Source organism: Poromitra crassiceps (genome assembly GCF_964638095.1).
Source record: "Poromitra crassiceps genome assembly, chromosome: 1".
Taxonomy (NCBI): Eukaryota; Metazoa; Chordata; class Actinopteri; order Beryciformes; family Melamphaidae; genus Poromitra; species Poromitra crassiceps.
Window position 1 is genome coordinate 61,665,975 of NC_139623.1, and position 11,333 is coordinate 61,677,307.

The window sequence follows — 11,333 nt, forward strand, 5'->3', positions numbered from 1 at the left end:
TCAGTATGATACAGTCACTGACACACTAAAGTTCTTAGGCCTACATGAATATCAGTGATTTGGGTGAGAGTTATTTCTCCTCGTCATTCCACGCTTGCGCACGGAAGCCACACTGACTTGGCAACTTGTAAGTTGAGTACAGGAGCAGGTGTGTAGGCTGTGTGTGTGTGTGGGGGGGGGGGGGGGGTTAGAATGGGGAGAGGTTGCCTGGACGCCGGGAGGCGCTGCCCGTGTGAACAGCTTCAGTCTGACGCAGACAGAGGAAACAGGAAAGGAGAGGAGTTGTTTGGCTGTCCGCTGCCCGCCCGGCTTTATCTGACATAAAGCCGGGCCACACTGCTGCCTGCCCGCCCAGGAAGGAGGATGATGACCATGAACGGAAAGCAGCATTTCTCCATGCACCCGGCCCTGCACGAGCCCAAGTACCCCGGCCTGCACGCGGGCTCGGAGGGCATGCGCAGAGTCTGTCTGCCCGCCCCGCAGGTACGTCAAGGTCGGCCCGCGGAGGAATGGTTGTGGTGGAGAATATAGAAATAGCCTCCCACACTGCAATGTGTGTAAAGTAGGCCTAATTTGACAGGACTTTCCTCTCCCTCTCTCTGCCCCCCCCCCCCCCCCCATGTCTCATCCACATCTCTATTCAAGCGATGCTTTCATATGAATGTTTATGACCTGCGCTTTGAGGAGGCTTCTCTCCTCCTCGGCGCTGCTGTGTGTTAGATCCTGAGCTGCCTGCCTGACACAATTCCCCCCTGACTCTCCACTATGCGCACTCTTGCTTGCAGCTCCAAGGCAATATATTCGGAGGCTTTGATGAGAGCCTGCTGGCGCGCGCAGAGGCTCTGGCGGCTGCTGACAGCATCGTCTCTCACGGTAAGAGTCACCCGTTCAAACCGGACGTGACTTACCATACCATGAGCAGTGTGCCCTGCACCTCGGCATCGTCCTCGTCGCCCTCCACCACCGTGCCCATCTCCCACCACGTCCCCTCCCACCACCACCATCACCATCACCACCTCGGACAAAGCCTGGAGGCCGGAGACCTCCTGGATCACCTCTCCTCCAGCCTGGCAGTGACCGGGATGGGGGCACCGGAGCCCCCCGGGATGACCAACCACCACCACCAGCACGCCCATCACCACCTGCAGACCATGGGGCAGCTGCACCAGGCGATGGCCAGCATGGCGCAGCAGCACCCGCACTCGCTGTCCGTGCACGGCGGCATGGCGTGCGTCAACGACGTGGAATCTGACCCGCGGGAGCTGGAAGCCTTCGCCGAGCGGTTCAAGCAGCGACGGATCAAACTCGGGGTGACCCAGGCGGACGTCGGGTCGGCGCTGGCCAACCTGAAGATCCCCGGCGTGGGCTCGCTGAGTCAGAGCACCATCTGCAGGTTCGAGTCCCTCACCTTGTCGCACAATAACATGATAGCGCTCAAGCCAGTGCTCCAGGCCTGGCTGGAGGAGGCCGAGGCTGCGTACCGGGAGAAGAACAGCAAGCCGGACCTTTTCAGCGGGAGCGAGAGGAAGAGGAAGCGCACGTCCATCGCCGCGCCGGAGAAGCGCTCCCTGGAGGCATATTTCGCCATCCAGCCGCGGCCCTCCTCTGAGAAAATCGCGGCCATCGCCGAGAAACTGGACCTGAAAAAGAACGTGGTTCGAGTGTGGTTCTGCAACCAGCGGCAAAAACAGAAAAGGATGAAATACTCTGCGGTGCATTGAGTTTCAACGCATCATGAATAAAATAGCCTACTACATTTTTGATCGAGTGATTAAGTATAGCCTATTAACTAACACGGAGTGATCAGCATCTGCTCACGTCTCATTCACCCGGGATTATCTCCAAAATACTTTTGTAGTAGGCTATTTATTTACATTTTTGTTTCAAGTTGATTTTCGTGTCGCTCATTCGTTCTTGCACATTTTCGTTTTGGTTGTTGTAAAATTATTATTGTGCTAAAGCTCTGGGAAGGTTTATTTTGATGCTTTTGAGCATTTTGCACACCCATCGTCATATGAGGGATACGATGCATCCATTGCTCCACAGACTTTTTTTTGGTCATCAAATCCACTCAAACCTATTTCCACACATTCAGGGATGTAGCTATAAAATGTTATCACATTTCTAAGAGAGTTTACTATGCCTTTTTAGGCTGGCATTAAGCCTTGACGAGGTTAATTCACAAGTGGTATATGCATACATCAGATTGATGTAAATTGTGTATGATGATAGGATTTTTTTTAAAGATTCAGAAACACAAGTTGGTGCTTTTGTGAAATGAATAGATTTTGTTTATTGGTGGTTGTTTGCCTTATGGTCTTACTTCACCCACCTTTGCATCACTGGCTCGCATTTAAGCCTTCACCATCTTTTTCCACCTGCCAATGTATCTGTGCATTGTGCTTTTCCCCCTTTTTTTAATCCGTGCATGGCATATGTATACAGACTATGGATGACTGACTGACTGGATGTGTGTTCACCACCGAGTGATCAAAAACTCCCCCACCTTTTAAAGCAACACATTTATTTTATTTGTATTTATTTATTTATGTATTTATTTGGAAATTATTGTGGTCTTCGCGAAGATAACTCATGCACGCGCAAAAAATCTCAGTCTGTTTATCTTGAATTATTTACAAATGACACCATCATATATGAGGCACATCCGTTTTTTGTGAGGCTGCTGCTATATTTTAGACATTGCGTATATTTTGATGTGAACATGTTTTGGAGTATTAGCCTACAGGTATATATGTATGGCCTATTAACACCCACATAGCATACTACTTTGAGTATTTTTCTTCCTCACGCTTGGATTTCACTTGCTAAAATGTGTGAAGTTTAAATTGAATAAATTAAGGATTATTTTCTAAGAAAGAAAGAAAAATCAGTGACTGGATTGTTTTTCTTCTAACACTTTATCCACTGAGGTTAAGGTTATAAAAATGTACCGAGCTATAAGAGCAAACAAAATCACATTATAAAAGTATTTCTTCTCAAAGGTTATGACTTGTGTAAACAGGATTGATCATGCTGAGATGCGCCAATGGGCGACAAATTCATTGCTGTAAACTGTTTGTTTCAAGGGGAAATCACTCGATTGTTTTATTCATGAATCCCCAAACCTCTGATGAGATCAATTATGTATTGTAGTATATGATATAGGCTAAGAAAATATAACATTTCAGTGCCTGCTTCGCACCGTGGAGCACAATGAGTGTTTTAGCTACATGGTGCTAACGGCCCCTTCCCCTCTAATTAGTTCAGTTTTAATTATGGATGCCCTCATGTCACCGGGTTATGTCGCGGGGCTTGAAATTATTAAGTAATGACGATGCAGTATTAATTATATATTGGTATAAAACGAAGTCAGGAGTAGGTAATGCAGAGCAGTTGGAGAGGAGAAGTCTGCTCGGAAGTGTGTGACTCTAGGGAGAGAGGGAGAGATCTGGATAAACAGGTTGGAAATTGGACAACGCGGCAAGATTATTTTTGACAAAAACTTTTCTTAAAGTTTTTCTTATTTTCCCCACCCGGAGATCTGTTGTCGTTTTTGTTATTAAAGGTAGGCCAATGATAAGAAATTATAATCGTCCAAATTTTTTATAATAATGTATTATTATTATTATTATTATTATTATTATTATTATTATTACTATTATTATTATTATTATTATTATTTTATTTGAAATAAGTTCGACTCTTATGTTAACCAAATGCGCAATGCGGACAGGCTATTTCGGCGCTAATTTAGTGTAAATTATTGTAGGTAGCCTATTCAGTAAATCGAGAGGCCCACTATTAAGCTATTTCATTAAAAACGTGGAAAGTAGCCATAATCTGTGATTAATAATCTCTGCATAGCCTATTTGATAACAACAAAACAATTGCGCAAATAAAAAATATGAATCCGCCCACTGAGCGCATGCAGTCAACATAACCGGAGGTTATGTGATTTTCCCAGTGAGACCGAGTCTCTGGAGGCTTGTTGCTAGGGGATCAAAGTTTGCAATTAAACATTTCTGCCGCTCATTAATATTATCTTTGATGCTGAGATGATTAATTATAGTATAGGGTAATTTATGCCGTTAAAAGATTATTTTGTAACGGGAGGTTAATATTGAAATATTGTTGTCATAATTATTAATATTATCCTTCGTTATTTCTCCCACATTAGTGACATTTAGCATTTTAAACATGTCATTTCCAATGCGTTTCGCCATTTAAAGGCCTATATTGCTACATGCAGGAGGGAGCTGAAATTAGGTGTTGGATCTGACTTAAAATAAGTTAAAAAGCAGTTTCGCTGCTGTGAATTATTGATGGAAGTATTGATATCAACGCACTATGAGGTAAGGTGAGCTGAAGGCTTGTGCGCATAGCGGCATGTGGCAACTGCACGTCAATTATTCAGCAGCAGCTGAAAGGTATTCAGCAGCAGCTGAAAGGTAGGCCTAACCCTAAAGGTAGGCAGGCCTAACCCTAAAGGTAGGCAGGCCTAACCCTAAAGGTAGGTAGGCCTAACCCTAAAGGTAGGTAGGCCTAACCCTAAAGGTAGGCAGGCCTAACCCTAAAGGTAGGTAGGCCTAACCCTAAAGGTAGGTAGGCCTAACCCTAAAGGTAGGCAGGCCTAACCCTAAAGGTAGGCCTATATTGCATTTTCTCATGCAATTGAGGTGTGTTGGGTCTGTGCGGGCCAATTTGTGCATTATAATATGATAATTCCTTTTGGATCAGTTTATCAAACCGCTCGCAAATGGCTTTCTAATGCCTTTGGATATTGTTGATAAAAGAGCTGATGAAAGATGAAAGAAAGGTTTGGATTGTAGGTGAGTGAAAATGAAAGAGAGGGACTACTTTTTAAGTCGATTTTATATATGGCTTTTTGATTACAATGATATAGATACACGGCTAAATACACTTCCTTTTTCTATAGGCCTATAGGCTATATCTTTAATTCACATTTTTAAGTTACTGTAACTTTACTCTTGTGTTTATATTCGATTGCCATGTTACAGCTGTTTACACACGTCACTTCTTATATCTTTAATTGTACACACACTTTATTCTTTATTCTCTTGCTTTGGCAATGTCAGTTGCAAACATAGGCTATATGTTTCCCAGGCCAAAGCCCATTTGAATTGAATTGAGAGGGAGAGAGAGAGGGGGGATATGTGTGAGAGACAAATGCAGAGATGTAGTGCATGTGTGTGTGTGTGTGTGTGTGTGTGTTTGCTTGAGACGTTTTCAAGCAGGGAAGACCATTTTTGACAGAATGAGGATGAGAGCTGTAATTGCCTTCGACTGCATGCACATATCTCTTTCTCTCACTACACACACACACACACACACACACACACAGAAACGCGCACACACACACACACACACACACAATGTGGCTGTCATCCCTGGGAGTGGAGTGAGGGAATGTGTGTGTGTGTGTGTGTGTGTGTGTGTGTGTGTGTGTGTGTGGTGTGTGTGTGTGTGTGTGTGTAGGGGGTGGAGCAGCAGGGCGGTGGCAGAGCAGAGACAGCCCAAACTCAATAATTCATCCACAGCAGCAACACATGAGACGTGCGAGCAGAGAGGAGGAGCCTCTGCTCTCTGTTAGTCAACCTCTATTAACATCATCTGCCAATGCCAAGTCACCAACCAACACTTCCTGCACAGCAGCCCCCCCCCACACACACACACGCGCACGCGCACGCGCACACACACATTTGAACCGGTTCCGGTACCTGGAATTCAGTACCACTACGCCAACGGTACCTTTTTTCAGTACTTTTACTCTCTCTGTAATTACAAACATGTAATTTCAGTTGTAAAAAAAACAACAATTCCAAACATTTTACACACAGATGCGCTCTAAGGAGGTACCAAAATCTGGTACCAATAGATTTAACTAGAGGCGTACCGATATAATTCGGTCATACCGATTTCGGTACCCTACTATGTACCAGTGGTGGCTGGTGAGCTTGGAAACAGGGGAGGAAGCTAGTGCGGCCGCCCCCAAAAAAATTTGGGCTTTTTTTTTTCACGTGTGCGCGCGCGCGCATGTGTGTGTGTGTATTTGCCATGTTTCCCATGCTGTCAAGCCTCTTAGCTTTCCACCCAGTGAGGAGCATTGCATTAGCACCCAGTGAGAGGACTACAGGACGGAACAGCACCTGGCACCTGAGGCGGTCCCAGGGAAAATATGACGTGTGCTCTGCTGCTGATACTCTCACCCACAAGCAGTTTTTGCCCAAAACGCCCAAATCTCATTTTAAATTAGCATTAGGATTAAACTGTTGTGATGTCATTATTCAGTTTTAACCATCAATAATTGTTCCTTTTCTCATTATTTCATTTCTCAGAGTAAATACTGTATATTTATTTCGAGATTTTTGTCAATTATTTGTGCTGTTATGGTTATAATTAGCCTAGTTACTCACTTCTACACTATCTTAGATTGTGTTACTTATGGATGGCATGGAATTATAGTGAAAATAGATTATCCCCCCTTTTTGCTGGGGACCCCACTTTGAAAACCACTGGCTTAGGCTAGAACCATTTCCACGCCGAATTTAATAGAAGGTTCGGATAACTTGAAATCAATTGACTTACTTGAATATCCGTGCTGTCTGTAGGGGAAATGCTGCAGTCGAGACGTTGCAAATATTCCAGTTTTCTGACATTGCAAAAAGCCCGTATCGCGCAGCTCAAGTCTCCCCGCAACTCGAAACTCGTTTTGGTGGTAATCCAATATCAACGACTGTCTGGCTTGTGAACACTTACTGATTGATAAAAAAGTAAATAAAAATAAGAGGGAAATATGATATGCTGCTACTGTCTCAGTAAATCCTTCCTGTCAGGTCAAGCAGTGGATTTCACCTCCTTGATTCAGCGTGAGAGACCACAGACCAGGCAGTGGAACAACGTTGCCGATTTTCAGACATATTCAGCATTGGACAATACAGAATGTCAATCAATGTCAAGCAATCTATCTATCAAACAACAACCAATTAGGGTTTCACCTGGTTTCACGGGCTAAGGGAGAGCTCCCTCCTAGCTCAATCTGATTAGTTGGAAAACACATCACTCTCACTGTTTTCTGTGAATTGCAAGTCTTTTTCAACCAATCTTATTTTTTCATTAGATAAATTACCAAATAAATCAAGCCCACAGGGCGGGTGTTTTTTTAATCCCCTCCCCCATGCTGGGACCAGGGCCAGAGTGACTCGTCATAATGGAGCTATATAATGAATGAAAAAATGAGCGTCTGCACATAAGAAAAAACACATTTGATTGATATTTTATTATAAAAAAAAATATGAAAAATGAAAAATATAAAAATAAAAATAATTTTTTTTTTTTTTTTATATATATTTTTTTTATCTAAAATCCCCAATCTAATAGAGGACCATCCTCCTATGCCTCACTGGAAAAACCTCCTCTGCTATGTACACACACACACACACACACACACACACACACACACACACACACACGCACACACACACACACACACACACACACATATTGTATTACTCTATGGAAACTTGAGGCCAGGACGATAGATGTCTTTTAAAGGTGTATAAGGAGATGCTTTCCATCTGTTGCTATTCTCTTCTTTGTTCCCTCCTGTTACGTGTGTGTGTGTGTGTGTGTGTGTGTGTGTGTGTGTGTGTGTGTGTGTGTATTGACATTCTTTGTCAAGTTCATGCATTTCTGTTAAAGCGATGACAAACGGGTAACTTCTTGTGGCTGTAGACGGGCAATATGCCTTCAAGCCCTGCCCTCCCCATGCCATGGGAAGCAATTGTGAAATGGGACAGATTCACATTAGGCCTATAGGCAAACAATAGTGTCATGACCACTGGAAAGAGTAGCCTATACTGGCCTAGAAGTACAGTAGGCTGGGCTGTTTGCTGATACTTGACTTAAAGAACTGTGTCAGTCATGCACAAATTACATCACTGGTCTCAAATCAACTCTCAATTAACTGTCAAACTAAATGAATGCTGGATATGTGTGAGATCATAATAGAAAATAAATCACCGTCAATTGTTTTTCGGTGAAGTTCTTGAAGTAAAAATAGGCTCCCCCTTGTAAAAAGAAAAAGAAAAAGTAGAAAGTAGACTTAGCAAAAGTGACTGAGTGACTGGGGGGGCATTAGTTATAATAAAGTTCATAAATAAGCAACGTAAAAGCCAGATTATAGGCTGACTGACTGTGAATGTTTCCACAATTGGCCAATGTTCAAGCCAGGTCATGAAGCTTATATAGCACAACATGTGTAGCCTAATCTGTTATGGATGTGATATAGGTAAAGGCAAAATTACTAACATCAAAAGGCACTCGAAACAAGTCCAAGCACACACAGTGAGGGGAGTAAATATAGCCTACTGACTTGGTGACGAGACACGACTAATAAAAGTTGTTTAGCTAAAATGTCTGTTTCCATGACTTCAAAATGCAACACAAACAGAACTACTAACTTTCCAAGCAAGTAAAGCAAAAACATATGAAGTGTTCTAAATGAAATCACTTATCATGTGACACTTTTAACTTATGAAATATAAACACCTATTTCCCAGTGGGTGTGCAGAGACGAGCAGCTGCAACTTGTCTCAGGAACGCTTAGAGTCTCATCGTCAGTGTGTGAGGTCAAGCTGTCTGCTATAACTACCACACACCATGCATTATGCAGGGGCTATTGAGACACACACACACACACACACACACACACAAAGCAGAGGTGGGAGCACAGAGATAGAGATCGCGTCTCTATTGTAAGTCATGGAAAGGGGTGTGTGTGTGTGTGTGTGTGTGTGTGTGTGTGTGTGTGTGAGAGAGAGAGAGAGAGAGAGAGAGAGAGAGAGAGAGAGAGAGAGAGAGAGAGAGCGGTAGATTGTGCAATGTGCATTGAATGGTGTTGCCTATTTCAGCATAGTGTACATTAATAGCACTCTAACCAGAGAAAATGCTATTCGGCCATGTGTTCTTGACTTTCCTTGACTGCCAAAGTGTGTGTGTGTGTGTGTGTGTGTGTGCGTGTGTGTGTGTGTGTGTGTGTGTGTGTGTGTTGGCATGCAGTGGAGTGAATGTCTCTATTCTGTGCATTGTGTGGTAGTGTTAATTTTGTCAGCTATTTGTTTTTTATTTAGTCTTAGTCTAGTCCTGTCTCTAGTCCTGTGTCAAATGTCCTTGTTAGTTTTTCATATTTAGTTAACCTCATCCTGTTTTTATTTAGTCAAGTTTTAGTCGACTACATTTTGAGGATTTTAGTCTCATCTTAGTTAAATAAAACTATTTGACTCTTTAGTCGATGAAAACTGTTGAATCTGCTGATGCACTTGATACAGTAATGGTAATAAGAATACAAAGTCAGAGGCTAGCAAAAATAGAACAATATAAACAATAAAACAAAGCAGTGACAGGATCACAAAAAAGGTCAGTTCATGAATGAATTCCGAAAAGGTGAGTTTTTAGTCTTTTTCGAAAGATGGGTCGAGTTTCGGCCGTCCTGACCGAGGGAGGGAGTTCGTTCCACCATTTCGGTGCCAGGGATGAGAAAAGTCTCGAACGGGACGAGCGATTATTGAGTACACATAGTCGTGGAGGGGCGAGGCGTCCAGCACTAGTGGAGGGGCGAAGGGAGCGGTGTGAGGGCTGGAATCTGACCATAGATTGTAAGTACGGAGGGGCTGTCTGGTGTACTGCTCTGTAGGCTAGTATAAGTGTTTTCAATTTAATACGTGAAGAAATGGGAAGCCAATGGAGGTGATGGAAGAGGGAGGTGACGTGGGAAGATTTGGGTTGATTGAACACCAGACGAGCTGCAGCATTCTGGATGAGCTGGAGTGGTTGAATAGCAGAGGTAGGTAAGCCAGCTAGAAGGGATTGCAGTAGTCCAGCCTGGATATGACCAGTGACTGAACCAGGAGTTGTGTTGCTTCTCTTGTGAGGAATGGACGGATTTTGCGGATGTTATAGAGGGAGAACCTACAGGAGCGTGCTGTTGCTGAAATGTGGGCCGAGAAGGAGAGATGGTTGTCGATGATCACACCAAGGTTGTTAGCAGTTTGGGAGGGTAGTACAATGGTGTTGTCGATGCAGATGGAAAGGTCAGTCAGTGGGCAGTCTTTACCAGGGAGGAAGAGCAGCTCGGTCTTACTGAGATTGAGCTTAATATAGATAATATGGCCGAGAGATCTGATATAGAGCAGGAACAGTCGGGGGCGCAGGACTGAGCCCTGGGGGACACCAGTGATGAGAGTGCAGGGTTTTGAGAGACCTCCTCGCCATAGGACCTGGTAGGAGCGGTTGGAAAGATAAGAGGAAAACCAAGAAAGTGCAGAACCAGAAATGCCTAAATCAGAGAGAATGGATAGAAGAATTTGGTGATTGACTGTGCCGAATGCAGCAGATAGATCTAGTAAAATGAGAACGGAAGAGAGGGATGAGGCCCTAGCAGTGTGTAGGGCCTCAGTGACGGAGAGGAGAGCAGTTTCGGTGGAGTGGGCAGATCGAAAACCGAGTAAGTTGCTTTGTGATAGATGGAGGGAAAGTTGTTCAGCTCTTTCTAGGGTTTCGGAAATAAATGATAGGAGGGAGATAGGACGGTAGTTATTGATGTCAGTGGGGTCAAGAGAGGGTTTTTTGAGAAGTGGCTTCACTCTAGCGGTTTTTAGGGAACGTGGCATGATGCCTGTGGACAGAGAGGAGTTGATGAGGGATGTGAGAAAAGGGGATAAATCAGAAGAGATGGACTGGAGAAGAGAGGAGGGGATGGGATCAAGAGGGCAGGAGGTAGCAGGGTTAGAATTGACCAGTTTGAGGACTTCTTCAGAGGAAAGGGTAGAGAAGGAAGGGAGCTTTGAGATGGAGGGCAGAGACTCAGGATGGGAAACAGGAGAACTGATATTGGAGGATGGAGGGGGGAAGGAAGAGCGCATGGCATCAATCTTTTTTGTAAAAAATGTTGAAAAGTCATCTGCAGAGAGGGAGGAGGAGGAGGAGGGGGTTAAGGAGAGAGGAGAATGTAGAAAATAGTTTGGTCGGGTTATTGGCGGAGGACTGTATTTCAGAAATGAAGAAGGATGATTTGGCTGATGAAACTGCATGGGTGAATTTGGAGAAAATATGTTGATGAGCTGAGAGGTCATTGGGGTGCTGTGATTTCTTCCATGTTCTTTCTGCTGCCCAAAGCTCCATCCGATAATTTTGGAGGGCTTCGGACAGCCAGGGAGCAGGGGGAGAGGAACGAACAGGTTTGATGGTGAGTGGACAGAGGGAATCGAGTGCAGAGGAAAGAGAGGATATGAGAATGGTGGAAGCTTCCTCCGTGG

At 44.1% G+C, this 11,333-nt stretch overlaps 1 protein-coding gene across 1 annotated transcript; it reads left to right on the forward strand.

Annotated features, from left to right (window-relative positions):
• Positions 1-363: 363 nt before the first annotated feature.
• On the forward strand, positions 364-1,721 carry pou4f3 (POU class 4 homeobox 3; the record flags this gene model as incomplete). Its single annotated transcript, XM_083649721.1, has 2 exons — positions 364-483; positions 786-1,721. The coding sequence occupies 2 exons, from the start codon at positions 364-366 to the stop codon at positions 1,719-1,721; spliced, it is 1,056 nt and encodes a 351-aa protein (XP_083505847.1).
• Positions 1,722-11,333: the final 9,612 nt, after the last annotated feature.